General features: G+C 54.4%; 1 protein-coding gene across 2 annotated transcripts in view; it reads right to left on the bottom strand.

Annotated features, from left to right (window-relative positions):
* Positions 1 to 1,570: 1,570 nt before the first annotated feature.
* The window catches only part of MID2 (midline 2), a 65,789-nt gene continuing 40,475 nt past the window's right edge, over positions 1,571 to 26,884 (bottom strand). Inside the window, exons 3-10 of one of the 2 annotated variants that reach the window (XM_021547800.2) lie at positions 22,991 to 23,086; positions 19,198 to 19,305; positions 17,190 to 17,338; positions 16,050 to 16,177; positions 14,937 to 15,080; positions 11,349 to 11,510; positions 5,943 to 6,150; positions 1,571 to 5,772 (exon numbers count right to left, since the gene is read on the bottom strand). In XM_021547800.2, the coding sequence (XP_021403475.1) occupies positions 5,370 to 5,772; positions 5,943 to 6,150; positions 11,349 to 11,510; positions 14,937 to 15,080; positions 16,050 to 16,177; positions 17,190 to 17,338; positions 19,198 to 19,305; positions 22,991 to 23,086 (1,398 nt within the window). In that variant the 3' untranslated portion in view covers positions 1,571 to 5,369. Of the gene's footprint in view, positions 5,773 to 5,942; positions 6,151 to 11,344; positions 11,511 to 14,936; positions 15,081 to 16,049; positions 16,178 to 17,189; positions 17,339 to 19,197; positions 19,306 to 22,990; positions 23,087 to 26,884 lie in introns of those variants that run through there. The other variant, XM_021547801.2, reaches the window with a different exon arrangement.

Below are 26,884 nucleotides of genomic sequence, written 5' to 3'. Positions count from 1 at the left end.
CTAGCACAGCATCCATCCTGGCCAGCCGTGGCCAGGCAGCAATCCTGCCAGCAGCATGGGGGAGCAGCGTGTCAGACACATCCCCGCAGAGAATTCCTGCCTTTCTGGAAGCTCTGAGCAGATGGTCCAGGCTGTGGAGCTGTTGTGACAGCCAGGCTGAGCTGCCCAGGATTAACCAGGAGGCTCCCCGGGACTGGTGGGCGGCGCGGGGCTGTGCTCACGGCAGGCTCAGGGGGTGCCTCACCTCTCCCCGCAGAGCCTGTGCCATCCAAGTGCCCATCTCTGGCCATTCGGGGGATGATTCTCCTCTGGAAGGTTTTAATTTTCAGTTTAAAAGGAAAGAAAGTTCCCACGCTGTGTCAATGCCATGGATAGGGGAGCAAGTCCTCTCCCAGGGACGAATGTCCCATGGTGAAAGGAGAGGATCTGTGTCCCCTTATACCTGGGAATAGCCAGATTTTTGCTCCTGTTGTGGTCTTGCTGCTCGCTGGGTGCTCACTGGGCTCTGGGTCTCTCCTGCCATGGGGGCTCCTCACCAGTGCTGGGGCACCTCTGGATTTTGGGACCTGTGTTGGGATCTGTTTGACAAGTGGCCAGAGCTCGGGACCACCTGCAGATCCCTGCCAGACCCCCCACATTTGTCCCAGGACATGCAGCAAACCAGGCTGGAGCAGAGTGATGGAACGGATGAAGGGGATGGGGCTGGGACAACCCCCTGGCAAGCTGTGGTGGTCTGGGGCTACTTGCCAGTCTCTGGACCAGGGAATAAAATGTCTGGGAATGGAGGCTGTGAGCCCTGGGCACTGCAGCTCCCCACTCCTCGTGTGGGGCTCTGGGCAGAAGCAGGAGCACCAGCACCAGCCCATCACTGCTGTGGGTCACTGACAACCCACAGCCAGGGCAGATCTCTGACCAGTGCAAACACCACAGGTTTGTTCCTAGTGGAAACAGCAACTCATCCTCCAGGCAGCCTCCATGTGCTGGTGGTTTATCTTTAACAGGAAAAGCCTGGAGCAAAGGCATAAAGCAAGAAATATTTAATTCCACAGTGTCGGTTTGCACCGTATGTTTTCCACTTCATAAATATTTCAGGCGCTTGTGCTCCAAAAATGGGCTCTGTCTTCTGCAGGTTCGTGTGCCTGTGCTCCCCCACACGAGGCTCCTCCCAAGGCAGTGGTGGATGAGAGCTCCAGGACATGGCTGGCACTCAGAGATGTCCAGAACCCCTGTGGCCACCCAGGACTGGTGAAAGGGCAGACTGGCACACTCAGTGTCCTGCATAATGCGACATCACCCAGGGGCTGGCAGCAGGGTGCTCGATATTTATGTGTACAGATGGTTTTGGATGGAACTTTAGCACCCCCTGTGCCTGGCCACCCCACCGGCTCTCCGGGCTGGGCTGAGCCCAGCACAAGGGAAGCTGCTGCTGGGTGGCACCACAAATCCCCTCTGCTCCTCTGGATGCATGGCCAGGTTTGGGAAATGCTGTGAGGGCCAGCAAGAAGATCCCAGGGCTGTCCTCACCTTATGGCCTTCCTCACACACAGACATACCCAGTAACGTATATATATTATATTATATTATATTTTATATATATATATATTTATATATATACACATGTTAACAAAGAAGTTGCAAAAAAACCAACAAAAAGGGAAAACCCAACAGGAAGAACAGCCCTCCCCCCAAGTAAAATGGAAGCAGGAATGTTACAGGTGGGAGGGGAGGCTGAGGGAAGCCAGGAGTCCACACATCCCGAACTTGAGCACTGGTGTCACCAGGAGCAGAGGAACCAGCAGCAGCACGCTGAGCCCCCCTCCATGTCCTAAGCAGGGCCCAGGGATGGGGCTGCTGCTCCCCAAATCATGGTGACAACTGGGTGGGCTCTGCTTTCAGTACCACAAGAGGACAATGTGGGTGACTGGGAAAGGCCCCAGCCCCTGCTCAGGGTGTGGGGCTCCCCCAGCCCCGTCTGGCCGGGTATGAGACACGTGTGGGGGCCAGGGGTTCCCACAATTAGTGCAATTTCATCAGGTGCAAATGTCACGTTAAGGGCTCATGGTCTCTGAGCTGAGGATGCTGAATGCTCCCAGTGCCATCCTCAGCATTGCCAGGGTCAGCATCCCCCTCCAGTGCCTGGATCCTCTGGGGTGACACAGGATCAGCAGCCCCATGGGACCAGCACGGACTTCCATGAGACCTCCCCATGAAAAACATCCAACTTAAAAGGGTGATTTAGCCTCCCAAAGTGACACGGGGCCATGAGCCAGGCTGTGGGGACGGCAGGCGTGCCCTGCTGACCCTCCCTGAGCTCCAACACTCCGGGCTGGGAGGAGCAGAGCTGCTCCTCTGCTCAGGAGGATCAGGAGGAGGCAGAAGGAGGGTGTATCCCCTGTGCCCTGCCAGGCACCATGGGGAAGCAGCCTGGATCAGAGGGAAACCCTTCTCAGCTTGGCAGGGCTGGCAGCAGATCCTTCCCCAAGGTGCTGCCCACCTCCCTTTTCCAAAAACCACAGCCCAGACACACAGAGATGGCATGGGAACACTCTCCTCCTGGGCAAAGCTGTCACCACCACACTCACCAGTTACATCCCCTTGGCCAGGTCACTGGGAGGGGGCACCAGATGAATTCTGAACTGGCTCCAGATGAATTCAACCTGTCTCTGGCACAGCCCCCGTGGGCTGAGCCCCAGGAGCCCTGCCCAAGCCAGCCACTCACTCCCAGAGCCTGGGCTTTGGAATCACAGGTAGGCTGAGCTGGAAGGGGCCCATCAGAATCACTGAGTTGAACTCCTGGCACCCCAACAACCCCACCCTGTTTTTGGGAGCATTGTTCAAATGCCCCTTGACCTCTGGCAGCCTTGGGGCCATGACCATTCCCTGGGGAGCCTGAGCAGTGCCTGACCACCCCCTGAGAGAAAAACCTTTTCCTGACATCCAACTTAACCCTCTCTCGACTCAGCTCCAGCTGTTTCCTTCAGTCCTGTCACTGGCCACAAGAATGAAGAGAGGGGTACCTGCCCTTCCACTGCCCCTTGGGAGGAGCTGAAGATGACAGAGGCCTCCCCTCTCTTCTTCTCCAGCTGAACAAACCAAGTGACCTCAGCCACGCCTCACAAGACCCCTCCAAACCCTCCTCCATCCTCACAGCCATTATTTGCTCACTCTCCAATAGCTTCATGCCTTTTTAATATTGTGGTGTGCAAAACTGTCTTCAGGGCCCAAGGCGAGGCTGCCTCAGTCCAGAGCAGAGCATGACAATCCCCTCCCTGGCCCAGCTGGCCCGATGCCCCCAGGACAGGGATTTCCCTCCTGGCTGACTGAGATCCAAGTGGCCATGGACCAGCAGCCCTTCCCCAGCTGCTCTGCAGCCTCTTGTCTCCCAGTTCATACACACAATCAGGGTTCCCCATGCCAGGCACAGAACCTACCACCTTCCCTTGTTAAACTTCACATGGCTGGTGATTCCCCATCTGTCTCATTTGTCTGGGTCACTCTGCAGGGCCACTCTGCCCCTGAGAGAGTTGGCAGCTCCTCCCAGTTTAGTGCTGCCAGCAGACTGATTTAGTATCCCTTCCAGTCCTGCATCCAGGCTGTTAATGAAGATGTTGAAGAGCACAGGGCTGAGGATGGAGCCCTTCAGAACCCCACAAGTGACTAGTGCCAGCCTGATGTCACCCTTTGTGCCTGACCCATGAGCCAGCTTCTCAGCCACCCCGTGATGTGTTTATCCAGCTGTGGGCTGGACATTTCGTCCAGAAGGATCCTGTGAGAGACTCCTAAAGCCTGCTAGAGTCTGAAAAGATTCCACCTCATGGTTTCCCTGGATCAGTCAGGTGGATCACCCTGTTGTAGAAGGAAATCAGGTTCAACAAGCAGGGGTAGTTCCCTATCAGCAAGCTCCACAGGGAGAGGCTGGCAGAGCTGGGAGGTCCCAGCTCAGTGGTCTCCAGTCCCACTGAGGCACCACATCTAGAGGAGCAAAAGGGTTTCAAATGTCACAGAGCAAAGGCCAAGCATCAGCTGCCTTGGGCTACCATAATGCCTGAAATCCTTGCCCCCAGTGTCCCAGCCACTCACGTGCCCACTGGCTCCAAACTGTGCCACAGACTCCCATGGTGGCAACAGGGATTGTGTGCCAGCCCAGCTCCTCCTGCCCTCTTAAAAAAATCTGGAGACTGGAGCTTGGCCAGGGGACTTGATGCTTGTGGTTACTGGGAATACTGGAGACAGCCAAGGAGCTCCCAGTAGCCAGGGTCTCTGAGCCTCTGGGACACTCAGTCCTCTGCCACGGAGTGAACAGGATGGCTCCACACTCACAGCACAGAATCATGGAATAGCTTAGGCTGGACGGGATCTTTAAAATGCACCCAGTCCAATCCCCTGGCATGGTGGAGAACAAACCAGAAGTCAAGATTCAGTGTCATAAATTGAGATTTTGGGTCATGGAGCATAGAGGTAGTCTTTGAGCAGGACTCTACTGTGGGCTCAGAGTAGAAAGATGAGTTTCTGGTTTCTGCTGCTGGGACACCAGACAGGACACTAACGGAGACCTATGTGGGGCAGGGCACTGCTGGCCAGACCCTGTGCTGGGAAGGAGCAGCTGCCAAACCTCTGTGCCAGGAACCAAAGCTTCTCAAGGATGCAGGCCTCCCCAGTTACTGGTAAGCTCTCAAAGGAGGAGATGGTGGGCTGGGGGGTCGGTGGCTCTCCATTGCAGGACCCCAAAAATTACCAGGAGCATGCCATCTGCAGCACAGACAGCCACCAGGAACACCCTCAGTGCCCTCTGCACTTCCACAGACCAGCACCCTCCCTCCACAGGACCACCATCCACCACACCACCACTGCCAGTGTCACCAAGCCGAGGGCTCCAAGCCTTTTCCACCCCACCAGGGAAGCCACCTCAGCCACACGGAAAGTGTCCTCCCCAGAAAGTGCTGCTCAGTGCTCTGGTCCCTACACCAGCTGTCAGCAGGCTCCAGAGCCCACCCCTCCTGTCCCAACCTCGTGGTACGCACGAGCCATTCCCTGACCACCATGGCACCTCAGGTCACCCTGAAACCTGCCCTGGCCTTTCCACCCCCCAAGGGAAGACAGAACCATCGGGGTGACAATCTTCTTGGGGAGAGATGGGAGCAACCACCAAAGAGCTGCCCCAGCCACTCCTGCGCACCCTGGAGCTCACCAACAGCAGCTGATTTCCAGCTGTGGTTCGAGGTTCTTCCACTTTTTCCATGACAGTAAGATGGAGCTGGGTGTGGATGGTGCTCGACTGCTCGGGCGCTGCAGTGGCTCTCTGGCACGGCTGCCAGCGGGCACCACCGGCACGGCAGCGCTGCCACGGGGCACGGGCAGGCCTGGGCAGCCTAGTGACAGGCTTTCATTCCTGACACGTACGGGGACTCCTGGGGCCGGCAGTTACACTCCTGCTGCTCGGGGTAATCGATGAAATCCGGGGCAGGCAGCCCCGAGAGGATCATCAGGGATTTGTTCCAGATGGTGAAGGTGGGACACACCGGCAGGATGAAGGAGACTTCGAAGGTGTGGAGGTGGAGGGAGTTGGCCGGGTCGTAGAAGGAGAGAGCGTTGTTGTCGTAGTCCAGGAGGACACCGAGGCGCTTCATCTGCGGGTGCACCTCCACCAGCATCTCCTTGTTGTTGTGCCGCACCACGAAGTTGTTGTTGCAGCGGGAGAAGACCCAAGAAGAGGAGTTCTTCCCAATCCACTCGTTTTTGGGGGCTGACTTGTACGCCACGCCGATGGCATACCTGCAGGAGAGGAGAAGCTGTGCTCAGCCTCAGCACAGCACCAAGCCCAGCCCTGGCTGCTACAGCACCCCGTGCTTTCAGAGCCCACCTGCTGTAAAAGGGCACAGGGTGGGCACCTCTGGCAAAGGCTGGACTGGAAAAGCATCCCCCACACGCAGGTGGTGCCTTACCAGGTGGAGGATCCCACCACCACCTCCCAGTAGTGGCAGCCGCTGTCGATGAAGACGTTGCCGGCCGCGCCGTAGCAGCCGGTCCCGCTGAACCTCTCCGGCGTGTGGCTCTTCTTCAAGGAGCTCTCATCCTTCTCCATCTGCAGCCCGTCGTTGGAGATCTTCAGCTTCTTGTGAGCCATCTTGGGGTCCAGCTTGAATGGCTGACCTGTGGGGAGGAGACACACGGATTAGGATTTGTGTTATTAGCATCACGGTGCAGGAATGATGCTAATAACACAAATTAGCATCATTTCTTCTGGCGGGGCTTCTTCACATCCCGTGTTCTCAGCTTTGCATATTTAATGGTGGTTTGCTTGGGTGTTTTCCCCAAAGCCAGACCAGATCTGGGTGATGTCACAATGCTTCAACCAACCTCCTTTTTTTGTTCATGATTTCCCTCTGAAAGTCCCAGACTATCCCTGGATTTGCAAACAAAACCCCAAGATGCTACAAAGAAGCAAATTGAGTTCAGGTGGGTTTTGCTGCTGTGTTTTCACAGGAGATGCAGTAAAACAATAAAGTGCACACAGACACTGGAGAGCATTTCCATGGGGATTCACCTGCTTCAGGACAAAGCAAATGACAGCTGCAGAGAACACCCCAAGTCCTGCCAATGCTTTCAGCCTCATGTTTTGGTACCCAGCTCGGGGCATGACTAGCTGTGTCCTCCTTCACACGCCCATTTCTGGCTACAGACACGGTCCCAGCAAGAAGAAACAATGACACCACCACAGCAACTGGGTGCTGAGCCTGGGCTGGAGACCTCCAGAACAGCCAGGAAACACACAAGGAGAACCCCAGGACAGCTGGGAACGTCTGCAAAGAGCTGCAACATCAGCAACCATTGCAGCTGCAGAGCAGAGCTCATCTGTGCTGTGCTCTATAACCTGATGGTAGCTTGTGCTGGTTTTCCTTGGAGCCCAATTTGCTGAATAATTGAGTTGAGAAGCCTGAGAGTAAAGCTGCAAATTGGGAGTGACCTGCCCCCTCCTTCTTCTGGCTGCTCTGATCTTTCTGCCATATCTTTTCCTGGCAGTAATGCAAAGAGACAAGCTCTGAGGAAGTGAGGTATAAAAATACTTGGCTCCATCAGGAGAGAGACACTCACAGCTCTCTTTCCGAAGGCAACCCCTTGCTAAGGTCAGTGTGAAGAAGTGGAGCCCAGCCCTTATCACTGGTTTGTGCTGCCATGTGCTGGAGCAAGTGCTTGAACTGCATGCACAGGCAGTGAGTGTGAAGGGCAGGCACCTGCTACCCTGCCCAAAATCTCACTCTGGCACTGGGAAAAAATACAGACTTCACAGAGGTCATAATGGTCCTAACCTCAACCCCCCAGCATGGGAGATGCCAGAGGAAGGTGGGCTCTTGACTGCAGCCTTCACTCCCTGCTCCCCCACCATCAGCAGCCTCTGTGCCTCCCAGTCACTGTCTCCAGCCCTCCAGCTCTGCCCTGCAGGGAGCCAAGGCTTGCAATAACTCCTCTCATCATTAACATTTCCTCTCATCATTAAGGTGCAGCTCCTGGGCTGGTCACTCAGATTACCTTTATCCCACAAATTCAGCTTGCTGGGATATTCCTCACAGCCTTTTGCTGGTCATCCCTGCATGAAGCTTGGGGGCTGTGGGGAAGTAGCTGCCTTCAGGGCTGGACACAGCTGGCTGCACCCCTGGAGCATTTATCAGCTGGACCAGCCCTCCCTTCCCCGCAGAGCCAGAGTGGAGCAGAGGAAATCCTGTCTGGCACTGGGTGTGAGGGAGCAAAGGGGAGGCAGCCAGGAACATGGTCAAGGTCAGTGGAATGTGGGGATGGAGCCAAGTAGAGGGAGGTGTGTGCTGGAGCTGCAGCACCCCAGACACCCACCCTGCTCCCCTGGGCCTCACAGGGCTCCTGCACCCATCACTGGGCTCACCAGCTCCTGTTACCCACCAAGAGGGACAGCAAGGACAGGCTGCCTGCTGCCTTACGTAACAGCTATGGAAATTACTGGAATGAGATCCCCAGGAGCAGGAGAAGACATCCAGCACTCAGCCAGATCCAGGACCAGCAGCCCAGCCCACTGGGGTCAGTGCAGGGGTGCCCCCGGTGCCCTGCAGCACAGCAGCTCCTCTGTGCCCCACTCCTCTGGCTGCAGGGACACAGGCATGGGTGGAGAGGGTGGACAGCTGGTGACTGTGTTTGGCTCAAAATGTGTGGAGAGAAAGAAGGGATGGGTATGAACTCTGCACCCAAGGATGCTGCAGGCACCCACCACGTTCTGTCCAGAGAGCAAAGAAAGCTGCAGGGACACAGGGACACAAAGCCAGCCCTTCCTGCATTCTGTCCTTCCTCTCTGCCTGCAGTGGCAGTGTGCCTATGCCCCCCAGCCATCCAAGATGCCACCTGTGGGGACAGGACACCCACAGAGCACAGCTGCCAGCACCATCCTGTCTTCCCTGAAGACATCACCTTTGGCAGAGAAAGAAACAAAGATGCAGCACTGTACTGCTGAGTCATCAAGTCAGGAAAGCCATAAATCCATCTAAATTTTCACAGATTCCCTGCTGGGAAGCTTCTGCAGGACTCATCCTGCCCTTAAAAACACCTGCACTAACATGATTCAGTCAGCAATAGTGATCTTGCAGCCCATTGCTCAGGTATCAAACCCACTCCTGACATCTCACGTGGGATGTGGATGGAGCCATCCTGTAGCACACTAAGGTCTTGCCAAGATATGCAGAAATCGGGAAAAGCCAGAATTGTGAAGGAAAATAAGACCAGGATGCAGTGGCCAAGGCAAGGGCTGTAAAACACATTTCCCTGCACTTTATTTATGGCCAGAGCAGGGGCTGTCCCTGCATTCCAGCACTTTCAGCTACTTTTGGACACTTGCTCCTAAGTAAGTCCTGCTCAGGCCCAGCCTCAGCAGAGGATGGTCTCTCTGTCACTAAACCAAACCTGTTCTCTCAAGCTTCTCTGCTCAGGGATGCAGATTTAGTGCCAGCACTGACAGCGCTGATGCTGCAGAAATCGATGTGTCCTGACACTGACCTTCTGGCGATGGAGAGATCTCTCCAGACATCCCTTCAGGAGCAGAACTGGCTGTGAAATATGTTAATGGGCCCTTTCTGTGTTGAGCTGCTGACACTTCCACCAAGGTTACAGCAGTGGGAAAGCATGGGTGTGATATCTGGATATTGTCCACAGGAAAAGGAGAAACCCTGGTCCCAAAAACCAGCAGGAGCAAAGAGCCACTGGACACTCAAAGGAGCCCTCGTCCCCTGAAGCTGGCCACAGAAGGAAATAAATCAATGTATATTATATCCATATATTTGGCTAAATCAAACTTTCAGGAATTCAGAAATTTCCATGAACACAGATACAGAGGAGCACCAAACTGGTGGCAGAGTGGGATGTGCCCATCAATGCCTCATGCCTCTCCTGCCCAACACCTGAGTGGGAAGTGAGGGATAGGTCCTTGTGGAAGGGGCTTTAGCACATGCAAACCCACAATCACACATAACCTGTGCAGTGTCTCAGGTGGGGCTGCCCCAGGGTTCAAACACACAAGAGGCTGCTGCAGACACGTCTCTGCAGCAAGGGGGGCTCAACACCTGGCTGGACTCTGATTGAACCCAGTGCATCCCCAAGCAGGAGCCCTGGGAGCTGTGCTGGCAGCTCTGGTTGTTGGAATCTGTGGTATTGATGATTCTGAGATTGTAGAAAGTCTCTGTCTGTCAGCCCCGCTGCCAAAGCAGAAGCCATAATTGGTCTGTGCTGGTTTCCAGGTTGTTTATTCTGTTTATCTCTAACATGTTCTGCTGCCCTGCCCAGCTCTGTCCTGCAGGGCAGCGTGTGGGGCTCTGCCCTCAGTGGGATGTTACAAACATTAAATACCAGAAACTCCCTGGGCTGGATTTACAAGAACGTGCCAATATCTGTCACCTACGTTGGACAGTGTGTCCCCAGCCTGAACCAACAGAAAAATGCCAACACCACAGTGAGACATGGAGGGCATGAAGAAGGAGAAAAAGGACAAGTCACACCCAATTTCCTCCATCTTGTGCCCTTTGGACCCCTAATCTAGAATCCTAAAATTTTACTTTTGCACCCATGCCACACTTAATTATTACTCATATCAAACACTCAGAGCTTGTAATTGATCCTGTAACATTGAAAACTCTTTTCCATGGACAGAGATCCCAGCCAGTGTCTCTGGGGACTCTGTCCAGGGGGGTTCCTGACCCCTGCCAGGGTCCCAGGGCAGCCAGGGCAGCCAGAGGGAAGCTCTGAATTCCCACATCTGGTGACTGGCACTCAGCTAAAATCCCAGAGAGCAGACCCTGTCCAGTAGAAGCTGCCACCTCACTCCCAGCTTCCCAGGCTGCCCACTCCTCATCCCAGAGCCGGCGCCTCCCAAAGCCGGGGAAGCAGCGAGAAACAGCAGCTGCAGGAGGGATCAATTTTTAATGAACAGGCAGACTGGGTTGGAGTTTGCTCTTCAGCAGCTCCCTCAGCCCCACTGCCTCAGCGTTGTTTTATGCAGTTTAATGTCGCAAAAAGGAAAGGAGGAGGTAGAGGTGAGAAATCATCATGAAAGCCTTACTCAGGCAGAAGCAATTGCTGGGAGAGGGACAGATGGGAGGGCTGTGCTCACCAGGAGCGCAAAGAGACATGCAAGCACTGGGAAGGCATAGGCACGGGGCAGGCAGCCTGGAGAGACAACTTATTCTTCCCCCAACATCTCACACTGTCCCTCCTGTGTCAGCCTTCAGGCCATGGGTGCCACTGCTTCTGCTGTCTTTGCTGTTTTTCAATGGAAAACGGTTTTCTGCCACAAACCCTGGAGCTCTGTCTGTGCCAGGACAGACTGGTCTAGCTCCACTGCTCTCAGAGCTCAGCTTTCCCTAAACACATTTAACCTTCCTTGGCATCCCCAGGGCACTGGAAAGAAAAAACTTCTGCTTTGTGTGTGGCTGCAAAGCCCCATTCACCACCATGGAGACACTTTTCAACCTTACGATTTTCCAAACCTGTGCAAGCTAAGCCACACACAAGAACACAGTTGCTCTGTGACTCCTTGCATCAGCCCCAAAAAGCCCAGGGATGTAAAGCCACCAGAAGAATGGACTATTACGACCCCAGGGATGGGTGCTGACAGGAGCAGAGGGCTGATGGCAGCCCCTGGTGCCACACGGGGAATCAGGACACCATTCCTGAGGTAGGGAAGGAACGGAGGCACCAAGGGAGACGGGCACTGCAGTGATTTAACAACACAGTGTTTCCATCCCACTGCCTGCTCCCAGGGAGCACTCAGCCATACCCTGGGCACCCTGGAAACTCTCCTCCCCCACCTGCCAGGGCCAGCTGAGTGCCTGGGCACCTACTGTTGGTCTTGAGGCGGGCAGGCTCGCTGTTCCGGCTGCCCGCCTGGTTGATGGCCTTCACCAGGAAGATGTAGCGGGTGCCACTCTGCAGCCCGTGCACTGTGTAGTGGTTCTGCTTGATGTTGGGGACGATCATCCAGCTGTCCATGGAGTTGTAGAGACCTGCAGCGCAGGAGAGGGGCAGAGATTTATTCCCAGGGAAGGACAGAATACAAAGCCTCTGTGCTGCTCATGCAGAGCTCATGACCGTGTGTCCCTCAGAAGGATTTACCACCTGCCTGGGGGTTCAGAGTGTCTGCAGGGAAATTTCCAGAGATGATAAATCCCAGCAACACAGAATCTCTTCCATTATCACACAAAGGCACTGTTGGTAAGGCAGGACCAGGGCTGCAGCGCTGACATCTTGGGATGCTGCCATGGGAAGTGATGGGGAAAGGGTGCAGAGAAAGGGAAATGCAGCCAGCAGCAGCTTCCAGCCAGGGCAGATGGCAGAGGAAGCTGTTGGTGCCTGGGAGGGGGTGATGGTCACCATCCTCCCACCACCACCCCCCCATCATTCTCTGCCATGTCTCTACTCCTGCAGGACAGCCTCCCTCCTGCTCCAGGGCCCCAGTATGCAATTCCAGCAGCACAAAGGGATGCATTTGCACCCAAATTGATGTGTTGGCAACTGAATTTTGCTCTTGCCCAGTCCGCAGTGCTCTGGGGTGGGAAATAATAATCCATGGCTAAGGGAGCCTGATGCTTGGCTCCCTGAATAGACTGGTCTGCAGAGTGGTTCAAAGAAAATAAGCTCCCAGTGAAGGGATCCAGACACTTGGAAACCATTCAGCAGGCAGAACTCTTTCTGGAAATGGGAAGGAATGAAGCAGCCAAGACATGGAGGTGCCAAGCTGACTGCTGCAGTGATTTGCAGTGTCTGAGCCTACAGGGCCTGGCATGTGTGGAAATGTAGTGCTGTACCTCAGGTGGGGTGACACAGTGCTCCAGGAAAGGGGAAAAGCCTTACATGGTGCCACAGGCTGTTCCTGCCATCTGCATGACTGGGATGAGGATCACCTGCAGCTGGCATGAGCACCTGAGTGGCTGAACTGGGGACAAAGATGCTCTGGGGCTCAGGGGAAACCAGGGCAGCTATCCCAGCACAGGGGTAGGGATTTGAGCCAAAAGGAATAAGGAAGTGTGAAAGAAGTAGCTGGAGGCTTCCTAGATCTGGTGAGAGGTGAGGAGTGCATTGTGAATTTGGGGTGACTGCAGGGGGGGTTTCAACATGTGCAGGGCTGGAAGGAAGGAGCTGGGAATGCTCCACACCTCTTTTGCAACAGCTTTCAATTCATTTCTCTTCAGTGGCTGGCTCAGCCGCAGGACAAGGGCAGGTTGCAGTCCTTGTCATCTTGAATTTGGTTTGGGATCCACATGGGCATGGCCGAGGGGCACAAGGGAGTGTGATGTGAAGTAAAAAATAAAACAGATGTGATCCTGATTGCAGCTGCACGCAGAGCTGCTCTCGTCAGAGCGCACAGCCCGGCCTGGTCGGTGTCACCTTCCTGCAGGAAGGACCAGCTGGGGATGCTCCATCAGGAACAACGAGGTGGCTAAGAGAGGAGAAGGACTTGACCTTCCAAGTAGGTTTCTTTCGCAAAACAACCTCAAAGAGCTTGGCTTTGAAGACTAACCTCCTTGCTCCTACCCTTGCCAAAGCTTAAAAAAATCCTTTTATTGTAGCATTCAAAAATGTCTGCCTCTTGCCAAACTCTTGGGTCTGATGAAAGCGTGAAGGGGATGGGTTCCACAGACCAACTCTGCACACCTTGGAAAGGTATTTCCTCTCCTGGTCAGGCTCCCAGCCCCTGCTCAGTGTTCCAGTGTCTCTTCCCATGAGTTCAGCCAGGGCTCACACGGTCCCATGACACAAACTATGCTATTGCAAGGGACAAGAAGTTATTAATTTTCTTCTCAGGGATTTAACTGATGTTTTTTTCACTCTTTGTACAAAGAGCAACCTGGAGGCTACTGGCTGGCCAGGAAGGACATTTCTGACATGTGACCCTCCAGGCTTTCCTCCAGCACTGCCCTCCCTGTTCCTCACCCTCATGATCTCCACAGCTCCCCCTTTCCCAGTGCCTGTGCCAGACCCCAGAGGTGGGCAGGTGACTCATTCCCAAGTCCCTTGGTGTATGGGACTCCAAGCCATGTGTGCCCAAAGTGGCATGTGGGAAAAGGTGAGAGCCAGGTCCTTCCCTGGCATCATCCCAGGGCAAGGGCACAAACTGCAGCAGGGGGAATCCTGAGTGGAAAAGGGCAAAATCCTCATAGCTGAGGGTGAGCAAGCACTGGATGCTCCATCCCTGAACAGTCCTTCTTCCTCAAGGAGCGAGCCCTGAACAACCTGTCAGCCCAAACTGCACAGAGCTAGCACAGGGACCTTCAGACATCCCTCCCGACCAAAACCACGCGGTGACACCAACAAGTCCCCATCTTGTCCACAGCTGGAAGTGCAGGGGACGTGGAGCTGGTGGCCATCCAAGAGCAGAGCCAGAGAGGTGGCTGAGCTCACCAGGCTTCCAGAGGATGAAGAGCTGGAGACAACGTGCTCTAGCTGGGAAGGAGAGGAGAGCCAAGCAGGGCGGGTCTGGCTGCAGCGGCACTGGCACCCGACAGCCACCGTGGAAAGGAAACACATCGTCTTGTTTTCCAAAACAAGGGTAAAGGCTGGGGCTGGGGAGGTGAGATCCAGCTTGGAAAGTCACAGGGAACTTTCTCTGGCAGCTTCCTGCACATTTCAGAGTGCACTGAACAGCCTTCCGGGGGCATGACACCGTGCTGCTGGTGCCAACGTCCTTCCAGCCAGCGGGACAGACTGACGGCAGCCCAAACACCCGCTCTGAGCCACCCTGTCAGCACTTCTACAATGGCAAGTGCTGCTAGGAACAGCAGGAATAAAACTTTCTCACAAGCCACAGACCATCAGTGATTCTGTCCTCAGTCCTCAAATCAAATCCCATCCCTGTGAGACAAATGTGTGGTGCTGTGGAAAAACAACCAGGTATGGCAGTAATTTTCATGGAAAATTACCTGGAAATATGCCTCAGAGCTGTTCCAGAGGGTTTATAAAACAGCTTAGTTATCAGTCATGGAACAGCCAGCATTGCCCTGCATACAATCCTAGGTATCCATTTGGGATTTGGGAGCTGTGAGATGGACAGGGGCCTCCAATGTTCCTGATGCTTCACCAAGTTGGGGCTGATGACACCAAGCACAGACCAGAGATGGACCCTGAACACGGGGAGGTGTCCACTGCTCTGATCCACTAGCCCTTGGTAAATCCTTTGCTGCTGTTTCCTCCACAAATACCTAGCCTTTCAAACCACTGATGAACCTGAGAACCTTTTCCTTACAGAATCCCAGAGTGCTTTGAGCTGGAAGGGACCTTAAAGCTCATCCAGTGACACCCCCTGCCGTGGGCAGGGACACCTTCCACTATCCCAGGTTGCTCCAAACTGCCCTTGGACACTTCCAGGGATGGAGCAGGCAGAGGCTGTGTGGGCAACATGGGATTCCTTGCTGCAGGGGAGTGTGGTGACTTACTGATGAAGTTGGCCTGGCCGGTGAAGATGGTGTACTGGAGCTCGTAGGAGCTGACGCTGAACTCGTCCTCTGAGATCCAGTGCACGGTGATGGTGTCGTGGGAGGCTGTGCAGAGCTCCTCACGGACTGACGGTGGGTTCGGGGCTGTGGGATGGCACAGACCACAGACTATGGTCAGTTTGGGCTTTCCCCCTTGAAAACCCAGGGCTTTTCCCCTCATGTTAGGACTGAGATGGGCTTGCAGCAGGCATGGTCTCTCAACACCAAAAACTCTCTCATTTAATCTGTCACTGAACTAAACTTTTTAGTTTAACAAGGCATCCAGAGGTCAGAGCACAGGGTTTTTTCAGTGCTGCTCCATCAAGTCTGACACCCCCACCCTGAAACAGGCTGAAACCCTCTTCCAAATCCACTTATTTCCCTGCACTGGTTGTGGAGTAAGTATTTTATCCCATAACTGATCTGGACATGCTTGTGCTAATCTTTCACTGAAAGCTGATCTGCTTCATGATGATAAAATCGGATTTGGTGAGTGAGGATGTCCTTGCCTGCCCGGGGCTCTCATCCCTCCAGTGCCCCAGCACAGGCTGATCCAGCAGCTGTTGCTGCTCCCAAATCACCGAGGGCAGCGATCAGTCTGTGCTGGGCATCAGGGCAGCACTGAGTGGCCCACTGAGGTCCTGCCCAGAAGGGTTCATAATTTAGGACCAAGTGACCCAGAAAAAGGGCAGGAAAAGGGAAATGTTGAAGCACAGAGTGCCTTAGAAGTATAATAATTAATTAATTCATCATTCCTCCTCTGTAATCCTGATGGACCCTCATATAATCCTTATTCCTCTTGCATCCTTATGGACATCAGCCTCCCCCACCAGGTCATGGAGACCATAACTTTTAAGCTTTCTGATCTTTTCCATGGGTTCTCCAGGAACAGCAGGGTGAAACAGGAAGAGGGGGACATGTCACTGTCCTGGGGACAGCACAGGCCCTGCTCTGCCACAGATGACCTGGCACTTGTTACTGGTTAAGCCCCTAAATAGGTCTGCCAGCCCTTGGTGGAGCACAGGGCAGGGGATTGAGAGGAAGATACAGAGTGGAGCACACCTGAGCACTCACCTGTTAAATAATCCAGTCCCTCCAGCAGCTTCTTCTCTCTGGAAAAATCTAAAGCAAAGTTTTCAAAGGCATCATTAAAATTGATATCTGGTATCAGGACTTGCGAGGATGCAGTTGCCATGGCGACCCTGGAAGGAAAGAAGGGACCATCAGTATGCAACAGGGCGCACAAGGGAGGCACAGGGATGGGGACAGCCTCACTGTGCCTCACCTGCTGCCAGGAAAACAGCTTGCACCTACAGACCACTGCTCCCATCCAGGAAGGTGGCCTAGCCTGGGCACAGGTTCCCTGGGAGTGGGGGGCTCCATCCCTGGGGTTTACAGCTTTGACTGGCCCCTGAACTCCCTTTGGACTGGCATTTCCACCACTTTCCTACCCCAAGGAAGGGGGCTTGCTTCCCCAGTATTGTTATGACCTGCCACGCAGCACCTGTCCTGTGAGGGATGGGAACCCAGGATTTATTGGAGGATAGCACAGGCTGCAGGGATGGCTGGGGATCTCCAGTGAAGTGACTGGAGGGGACTTGGCTCATCTCTGGGCAGGGACCTACAAGCAGGAGCCAGCTCCAGCAGCAGTGCCCCATATCGCCAGCCAGGGGTATGTACAAATCACAAACGGGACAGGACTGCTGTGGCATGCAGTCTCATTCCATGGTTATGACAATGGGAAGATGCCAGCAGCTCACATCCAGGCAACAGACCAAGAACTTAATGTTACAACTTAGTTTATAAACTTTTTGACCAGTCACACAAAGCAAAAGCATATTGACAGTAGTTCTATCCAATCACTGTAAGCACACGTACCTTTGGTTAAAACAATGCTGGCTTATTTTGAATACAATACTTGCTTGTAAGCCTCAAGATACAATGCACAGAGCTCCATTATTAAGCTTAGACCTTCCTAACATCACACCAGATGTACTTTTCTGCAACTTAGGAAGTTATTCTACACAAGCGTTAATACACAGACCGTTGTTCTATTTGTCCTTTCTTTCTACTTCTTGTATATTTTTTCTGCTGACAAATCTCATAGCTACTGCTTAGCTTTAATCACCATCCTGCTGTCTCTGAGGCCTGCCTTTTGCAAGGTGCCCAAACCCCTCTGATTTTAGGGAATGCCACATCCCGCGCCCAGCGCACCTCTCGGCCACGTTGCGGGCGGTCTGCAGGAACCGCGCGTGGTCGTTCTCCTTCAGGATGTGCTCGGCCTGGTTGATGAGGACCGTGGAGCGCTCCAGGCACTGCCGGCAGTTGGCAACCTGCTGGGCCAGCTTCCGCAGCTTCATCACCTGCCGGAGGAGCAGAGGGAGCCAGCGGGGCTCCTGAGCTTGACAGGCACAGAGGGAACCCCATCCTGAGCCAGCAGCTGAGCACGGCGAGCAAGGAGCAGTGAAAAGGGCACAGGAATGTCTCAATGGCGCTGGGGAGGGAGCACAGCAAAGCACTTCCCATGTTTAATGTTGCTGGGGGTGAGAAAGTCCCGGGGTGCAGCCTGTGCCTGTTCTGAGGGTCCCATATGTGGTGGACCCTGGAGAGCAAAGCATCCTCTCTCCACTCCTCCCATGCAGAGTGACCTCATGCCAGCCAGAGCAGGCTGCCATGAGACTCCTGACAGTCACTCAGCACAGGGCAAGGGAACCTCAGGAGCAGGAGAAGTGTTTACAGAGCTGATGGAAGGTATCACATTCACAGCTCTGAACTGAACTGACTGCTGGGTGACCAAGGTATGAGGGAATCTGCATGTTCTCCCCCTCCCTTCTCCCAGGCTCCATACATCTGTTGGGCCATTTGTCAGGTAAAGCGGGGCAGAACAAATGGAAAACCAAATGGCAATCCAGCAGGAAAGCAGAATTCCTTGCTCCTCAGCTGGAGCACTTCAAAGCAGCCACAGCCTCTAAAGGTTAATCCTTTCTCCATTGCTTCTGCAGAGGGTCTAAGCACTAATCTGTGCCCTTCACCTCTACCCAGCTGCCAATTGTAGAAAAACAACATCTTGGAGCTTCCAGATCCTTCTAAGCATGGCTGGAACTGGACAGCAGAGCCTGGAAGAGTCAAGGAAGAGGGTGGGAAGAGCAAGCAGACAGACAGATGGACCGGCAGACGGCACCGTTACATAAAATACATTCCCTGGAGTGCTTGGGGTAGGAGCAGGATTTCCAAGTTCCCACTGCTGCCAGGCTGTCCTGGAGCTGTGCCGGTGCCTCTTCTGCCTACACACGCAGTGGAACCTGCTCCCAGACTGCCTGGGCAGCATCTGTATTTGGGGCTTGGTCACAGATACCGTGGTTGGACCCCAGTGCATGGACTGTAGGGGGATCAAGACCACGAACGACCCCTGAAGCCTCTGACTCATTTCCAGAAAATGTCTGGAAGAATGGACTGTGCATGAGAACTGATTTGCAGAGAAAGTGAGAACTCTGCAGGAAAGGCAAAACTTACCTATAAAAAGGTCCTCTCCCAGAAGCACAGGCAGTGTCCCCAGGACCCTGACCCATTTTGTCATTCTTTTCAATCATAAGTACCTATGAAATCTTGGGTCCCTTCCCCTTTGGGGTGGGATGCTACACAAAGAAACCATTGGGAAACACCTGGAGCCACTGGAGGAAAGGTCCAAACACTCCCACAAAGATGAGGGTGAGAAGCAGCTCCCCCTCAGCTGTGCTGCAATGCAGAGCATGCAGCCTCTGCTCTCTCTGCAGCACTGGACTATGGCCCTTCAATATTAATTCCACATTATTCTATTAGAACCACAGTGGTGAAGAGCCCTGAGGAAGCTGTCTGGAGTGATCCAAGCCTCTGCACCAACTTATCACGCTAACCAACACGCTGCTCCTCCTCCAGCCAGCACATGCTTTGTCCTTGGCAGAGGAGCCTGGGGCAGCAGCAGTGATGGACACCTGGATATGGGGTGGCATGGAGGGCAGCACCAGGGGACACCTGCAGTTTGGAGATGCACCGGTGTGCTGAAAGCAAACCCTTCATGGCAAGGCAACACATGCTGCTGCAGCCCCTCTGCCCGAGGCCGGCACGTCCCAGCGTCACTGGCTGCAGGAGGGCTCCTAGACAGGAGGGGCAGAGCCTGCAGCAGCCACCCCGTGGGCACAGGAGGCCACCTGTGACCAGGGACACAGAAGCTGGGACCCCTCACCTTTGTCTCCTTGATCTTGACAGCGATGACCTGCTTGCGCTGGCGGATGATCTCCATCAGCTCATCACACTCCTCCATCAGCTTGGCCTCGTGCATGGCTGTGTTCACCTGGCCAGAACAGCAGCAAGCAGGGGTTGGGAGGGACACACAGCTCACAGGGGTTGGGAGGGACAGACAGCACACACAGGTGCTGGGAGGGACACACAGCTCACAGGGGTTGGGAGGGACACACAGCACACTCTCATGGCTGTGCTCACAGTGGTGCACACACAGAGTGCAGTGGGGGCACAAGCAGAGGTTCCAGTCCTCTGCCTCCAGGGAAGACCAGTACCCATGGGAGGATGGACAGGACAGGACAAGGGGAAATGCACTTCATGGAAGAGGAATCTAGCCCTAGCACCTCATTAAACCACACTACAGGACAGAAATCAGTTTTCCTCATTTTGTACTCCCAAATCCCTCTGAAACAAGGCAGCCTTGAGTGAACCACATTTTTGCTACAGGATCTTTTTTTAAACCTGGCCAGCAGATTATGCAACACTGGAGTGGGAGACAGCTGATGGTCTGCAAAGAGAGCTCCACTGAGGAAAAACAGTGGAAAATCTTCCCAATCTGCTGCATGTGGCAGGGGGTGGGGAACAGCCCCAGGGTTTGGAGCCTGCAGCAAGCTGCTGTGGCATTGCTGCTGTGGCATTGCTGCTGTGGCAGAGCTGCTGTGGCACTGCTGCTGTGGCAGAGCTGGCAGCATCCTGGTCCCTCAAAGCTGTGCCCACAGGGACGGCTGCTACCCCAACTTCCCAGGAGCACACACCTGGACTTCCCCTCTCATTCAGCTTCTGGGACACATGAGGGTGAGAGAATGTGGGGCTGAAGGCTGTGCACAGCAAGGGGCAAGAAAGAAATGTTGGGCCAAGGGACAGGAGGGGAGGTTGGGGCACCTCAGCTTGGCCCTGGGTCCACCCCTCCAACCAGCTGCTGCCCAATGGTCCAGCTCAGGCCTGGAGTGTTCCCCTCCAGGATGGCTACAGGACAAGGTAAATCTGTAGCCATCCACAGCCTAAATCTGAAAACCTGCCCAGGGCAAGAAATCTCCCCTCAACCATGTTGGTGTTCTGGGGAGCTGAAGGCAGGTAAAGTTGCAGAGGGCACCACAGTCCCTTTCCCAGTTGCCTTCTGCCAAAACAGGAGCATTTTTTAGGCTGGGGTTCCCCCAAAGAACCAGCAGAGCATGGAGGGGGTCCTGCAGACCAGGACTGCTTCACTGGCAAAGCCCTGGCTCAAGAACACCTGGACCACTCTGTATGGATGAAGCAGCTCCCAGGTAAATGCTGGGTTTGGGGTGAACACTCAGCAGGTGCTATGGCTGCAGGAAAGCTGGGCAGCTTTTAGTTGTAACAAGGGAGAGAAAAAATACTTCACCCACCTCAGTGCTGGGGGGGAATGTGCTAGGAACAACAGTCCTGGAATAAACCCAGCTCTGGGAAAAGCCTGTCCTGCACCTCGTGGGGATGAGAAGCAGCGTCTCAGCATCTCAGCCCACAGCCTGACTCACACACAGGCAAGCCTCCTCCTACGTGCCCTGGCAGCTCAGGGATGGAGCAGAGGACCCCATCCCACCTCCACAGTCCTCAACAGGTTTTTGGCTGTGTAGCAGCTGTGCCCTGGGGACACCAGGAGCTCACACTGAGGCTGCTGTGACACAGAGGTGTCCCATGGCACACCTGCAGCTTCTGCTCTTCCCCACAATGTGACACTGGGCTGGTACCATCCCTATTTTACAAACTCAGCTTTTCTCTGCAGGGTTGTTGTCTGCCCTCCTTGGTGCACATTTCCATCACTGCCACAAGATTTGCCCATTTTGACCTCTCTCAGTACAGCCCCCCATGCTCCAGAGTCACTCTGAGGGGCAGCCCAGGCTCAGGGCCTTGAGGACACTTGCAGTGCCCTTCTCTGGGGTGAACCCCTGTCCCTCAAGGTGGTGGTGGCCCCATTCTCTGGACATGCCATGAGATTTACACTGAATGTTTCTGAGGGGCAGAGTACATGGGGATTATATGTGCTTGCCTGTGTGCCATGTCTGCAAATATCCCAGAAGCAAAATTCCCTGGAATCAGATTGATGGAGAGCACAGATATTTTCTGCTTCACAGTTTACTGCGCTCTCTGCAAAGGGGCCTCCGAGGGCCTGGCTGTGCATTCAGCATAGCTGAGAAATGTTACTTGAACTGTTATTTTAAGCAGAGCGTCTGACAAAGCTGAAAACTCACAAACTCTGTCAAAAATGACAGCTTAGAGGTCTCAGACTCTGAGGATCAGACAGAAATACCAAATATCCTTCAATTTATCCTATGTCAGGTCGTTCAGACATTGGAGCTGGATTCAAAGGAATGGGTTTGGAAGGACATGCAGCCACATCCCTGGTGGGTTCTCAGAGCCAAAGCATGGCCCATCAGAGCAGCAAGGGCTGGTGACTGTCACCAGAGCTCTGCAAGGGCATCCTGGCTCCTTCCCTCTCTGCCAACATCCATGCTATCTGTAATCCCAGACTCAGGCCAAGCCCACTGAAACCCAGGGGAAGATGAAGCCCAGGAGGGACATTCCCAACAAAGCCATTCCCACTGCAGAGTGATGCACAGGCAGAGAGAAGCAGGACAACACCAGTGACACAGAAGGCCAGCAGTGCTGCAGAGCCAAGTGGGATTTTTCTGCTCCTTATTTTGGCTGGAAGTTCAGAGCATCTCAACCCCCTCCTCCTTCTCTGCACGTTGTGGCACTGGCTGCCAGCTGCTGGTGGCACATTCAGCCCTGCTGGCACTCACAAAAAGGGATTCTGCACTCACTTCCTCTTGCCAGAGCATCAGGACATTATTGAGGGAGTGAAGAACAAAGTGCTGATGCTGTCTGCAGAAACCACAGGGCTTGAAGCACCTTCACAGCCCCAAAGCCCAGCTGCTCTGAGATTCAGGTGGTGAAGGACAAGCTGCAGCTCCCTGGGCAAATTCATCATAAAAGCTTTGCTGTGGGCAAACGGCTCCACCCTGCACAAGAGGACCCCTTGTCCTGCTGCAGCATCCCTGCATCCTGCTGCAGATCCCTGCATCCTGCTGCAGCATTCCACCATAGCATCCCTCCATCTTAACTTGCAGCATCCTGAGGCAACATCCCCACATCCCACCACAGCATTCCAGCATCCTGCTGGCTGCTGGGTCCACGGGATGGCTTGGGGGAGTGCAGGGGAGGCACAGGACTTGCATGCTCTGCAAGGCCTGGGGTGTGAGGCTGAAGTAAACAACTGCTGTGTTCTCTCAGGCACTGGCAAACTCCCCCTGAATCCATGGCAGCAGCCTGGGCTTTAGTTCTACGGGAAGCTGGTGGTTCAAGGAATTGCTGCAGGCTCAGTGTCACCCAGCTGAGGCCTCTTTGCAGGCTCAGTGTCACCCAGTTGATGAGCCTTGTTACAGGCTCAGTGTCACCTGGCTGAGCCCCGTTTTCACGCTCGGTTTCACTCAATCTTCCACCAAAAGCAGCTGCTGCCCCCAGCACAGAGCAGCGGGCAGGTCCTCCTGCCTGGAGCCAGCTCAGCAGCCCATGTCTCTTCTCGGTGCCTCCCAATCATGACAACTCCTTCAGACCCCTGGGAACCATCCCTGTGTCCTCCACTGCTTGGGAGTACCCCCACAGTCATCTCTGCTCCTGGGGAGCCCCAGGAAAGGAGTCTGGGGTGATCCATGCATTGACTCCATTGAGCTGGAAGCTGCCCCAGGCACCTCCCCCAGCCCCTGGCCCTCACCCACCTCCACTTGCTGGCAGATCTGTATCAGCTTGGCCATCTGGTTCTCCAGTTCGCTGTTGCGTTTAACCAGGTTGGTGAGATTTGTCTCCAGGGTTTGCTGCAGGTCCAGAAATGGGAGAAAGAGGAAAAATACAGAGATCAGCAAAGCTGGAGTGTCCCCAGTCCCCTGCCAGCAGCTGAGACCCTCTGCCACCAAGCACACTGCCTGAGGGAGGGACACTGGGATAACTTTGGGAAAAGGCTCTGGGGCCTTGGCAGCTCCTGCCCATGCCAGAGGGCTGTGCCATGGGGAGACTGAGCCCAGCACTGCAGTGACCCTGGGGTGTCACTACCTGGAGAGGACAGCGTGGGTGTCTGCCCTTTGCCACTCCTTTGGAGAGCAGATTTTGACTATTTTCATCCTCAATTTTGCTCTGCACAGGGTGAGGGAGATGAACAAGAGCCTGGTGAGCCATGGGAGAGGGATGTTATCTCTGCCAACCACTTCAGCTGGAGCTACCATGGCACAGGCAGGGAGAGCTCAGCTGCACTGTGCTGGCTTTCACTCCCCAGCCACGCTGCCCTTTGCTCACCAGAGCAGATCTCAGCTGGCAGACCATGGCTACTGGATTGCAGCCAGCAGATCACAGCCAGTGGATCTGGGCCAGAAGATCCCATGGCCAGTGGATCCCAGGCAGCAGCTCTTGAGCAGGAAGTCATGACCAGTGGATCATGGCCAGCAGATCTCTGCCAGCAGATCACGGCCTGAGAGGACAAAGATTCCCAAGCCTGCTCTGGTGCCCACAGGCTGCACTGCTCTGGGAGAAGGAGGGGATCCAGTGGAGCACCAATGCAGACCCCACTTGAGGGGATATGGATATCCATGGCCATGGTGGGAGCACAGTTTCTGGGTGCTTTCAGAGACACAGCATTGCCAGCTCCACGTGCTCTGCTAACGGGAATGCTTTATAACAAAGCACTTGCTACCTGTTGCAGTGCTTGTCAGGAAATGATATCCTATTAATATTTTAAGCTCCAGGGCTGGAAGAGGGTCCCTGAGGTGGTTCATTCATCTGCAGGTAGGAACTGCAGTCTGAGGCCTTCGTCTGACTCCAGCAGGCCCATAAACACAGCCCCTCTCCATACACATGGGTAATTGGGGGCTACTGAGCCAGGAGAACTTGAATTACAGGCATGGAGCACAGGCAGAGCACTCATTCCTGAAAAACCACTGGCTCCTAAAATATCCCGAGCTTGTTTGCAGCCCCGAAAATTGCTGGCCAAGGGCAAGTAAGGCAGAATGCAGGAACAGGCTGGAGAAATGGAATAAAACCCAGAGAGCCTTGGTTATGCCAGAAGGGTTTGCAGAGTGGGGCTGCATGGAAAATGGAAAAGCCAGCTGCTCCCACCCCCCTCTCCTCATAGCCCAATATTATAAACATCATTTCACTACAGCAACGAACATTTCACTTGCTAATTACCTCCCTCATCACCAGCGTGGCTGCACTGAGGTTGCAGCTTTGAACTCGCACCAATCTGCTTTAATCTTCCAGGCTGTGATGGAGGGCAGGGCGGGGGGGCTGAGGTACAGCTTTGAAGCACACGTGCCCACACCCCATTTGCAGCATCCCAAGTTTTCTAGGGGATGGCATCACTCCTCCCATCCACAAACACATGCAAACCCTGTCCCCGAGCACCAATCCCTTCATCACACATCCTCTGTGGCAATGCTGAGGCAATTGGAGGTGCTATACTGATGTCAGCCATGGTTCCACAGCCCTTTGCTGCTCCCCTGCCCTCGGTGCACCCACAGACCCTCACTGCCAACCCCTCTGCATCCCAGGAAAACACAGATGGAATGCTTCCATCTGTTTGATGTGCTGAAACGAATAAAATGGGCTTGAAGCCTGGATCACACCAGCTGGTTATTTTGTAGGTGTATATAAATTACAGCAATTACAGGGGTTGGGTTTTAATTGCTTTATTAAATGCCCGTCATTTCCCTAAACCTCCACCTTCTGTCCTCAAATAGAAATAGGTGATTTTTCTACAACTGGAGAGACAAATGAGAAAAAGTGACAAAAAGGCCTTGAGCAGGAGTCACTGTGTGGGGAGAAGGGGCAGGGTCACAGCAGGACCAGAGAGGGAAGTGCCCAGGCACCCTGGGACAGGGGCTGAACCTCCCCATGCCGAGTGTCAAGGACCCACAGGGTCAAACCTTCCCACGACTCCAACAGAGCAGCCGAGCACCTTCACCCCTGTATCTGCCACTCACCAGATACACCATAAATCCATTCCCACCCAGCCAGAGGAGAGCAAGCACTGACCTGCAAGTACCAATGCTTGTTTGTTCAGTTACGGGCATAATGGGCAACAACCTGATTTTCTTTTTCCTCCAAATACCAAACAAGTAGTTCAACTAAACATGGATTTATTTCTCTGTTTGAAGAAGGCATCAAGGTTGCAGGCTCAAGACAACTTCAGGAGCTATAAATACATGGTGTCCTCCTGGTCCCTGTGCTTCTTCAAACACGACCTTGCCTGTGCCTGGCCACAGCTGCCCTCCACAGCCAGTCCCCAGCCCATCCACCATTCTGGCAGCTGGTTCACTCTGAGAAATGCTGCCAGCCTTGTGGCTTTAACCAGCTGAGAGCTGGAACAGAGCAGGCTCTGAGCCCCAAGCACGTGGCCAAAGAACAGGCTCCCCACACCTGAGGGGTGACAAGTCCGCAGGGCTTTGGGCCATGCAAGCCTCAGATCTCCTCCTGTGGGTGTGGGCTGGGAGGACCTGGAGAACCCCAGAGCTGGGGAAAGCCTAGGGACAGGCATGCAGGGGTGGTGGGTGGCTGCTGCATCCCTCAGCACTGCTCTGAGGGGCAAGAGACTCAGCCTGGCACAATGGCACAGAGGGTGTCCTTTGGCTCTGCCTTAGCCAGGTTTCTGCATTTATCTTCACGGGAAGGCAGCCAAAACTGGAGTGATACTTCCAATGATTTACTCAGGGCTTTTCTCGTTGCCCCTGTTCATCCACAATCACTTCCAATAACGGAGGTGAATCCCTGCCCTGATCCTCCTGTGCACCACAAACACACATCATGCGTGCATCCACAAACCCACGTGCAGGCACACAGGCACCAAGTCAAACCCACTCCAAAATGCTCCCTGCATGCCACAGTGTCAGGAAAACCAGTTCCTGGAAGCCACCAGCATTCACCAGCCTTACCTGGACAGGGCAGGGGATGAGCCCCTGCAGCAGCCATCTGGGACTGCTGCCACGCTGAGGATGCACAGCGAAGCCCTCGGGGCTGAGGATGTGCTGCCAGGTCCCAGCACGGGCAGGATTCCTGCTGGGTCTGACTTGTTCCTCTGACTTGTTTTGGAGCAGCCCAGGTAAGCCAGATGTCACCAGGACATCGCCCAGGGCATCAGAGTCTGCCACGGAGCTCCTAAGGGAGCTGCTCATTTTTTACGTGTTGATAGCATCAGGCAGAATCGCACTGGAGCTGTGGGAACCTCCACCCATGGCCCTGTTCCTGGCCAAAACACTGCTCTGCACTGAGCTCCTGCCCCAGGAGCCCACTGTGGGGATGATGGAATGATGGAATTGATGTGCTTTGTCTCAGGAACGCTAGGGCAGCTTTCTGGGGAAGCAGCAGCTGGACAGGGTAACCTGCAGGCAGTCCCACCAGGGTCATTCCAGCCCCTTCTGCTCTGGAGGGATATTGGAGCAGGACAGTGACAGTGGGGTTGGTGCAGCATGCTCCCACTCCCCTGGCACCGGCCTCTGCACTGCCAAACTAAAATCACAGAGGTTTGGAAGGGACCATAAAGCTCATCTCATACAACCCTGTCATGGGCATGGACACCTTCCACTATCCCAGGGTGCTCCAGGCCCTGCCCAACCTGGCCTTGGACA

The sequence above is a fragment of the Lonchura striata genome, chromosome 14 (assembly GCF_046129695.1).
Source record: "Lonchura striata isolate bLonStr1 chromosome 14, bLonStr1.mat, whole genome shotgun sequence".
Taxonomy (NCBI): Eukaryota; Metazoa; Chordata; class Aves; order Passeriformes; family Estrildidae; genus Lonchura; species Lonchura striata.
The sequence above is the reverse complement of the archived record's forward strand: the minus strand, read 5'-3'. Positions and strand labels throughout refer to the sequence as shown.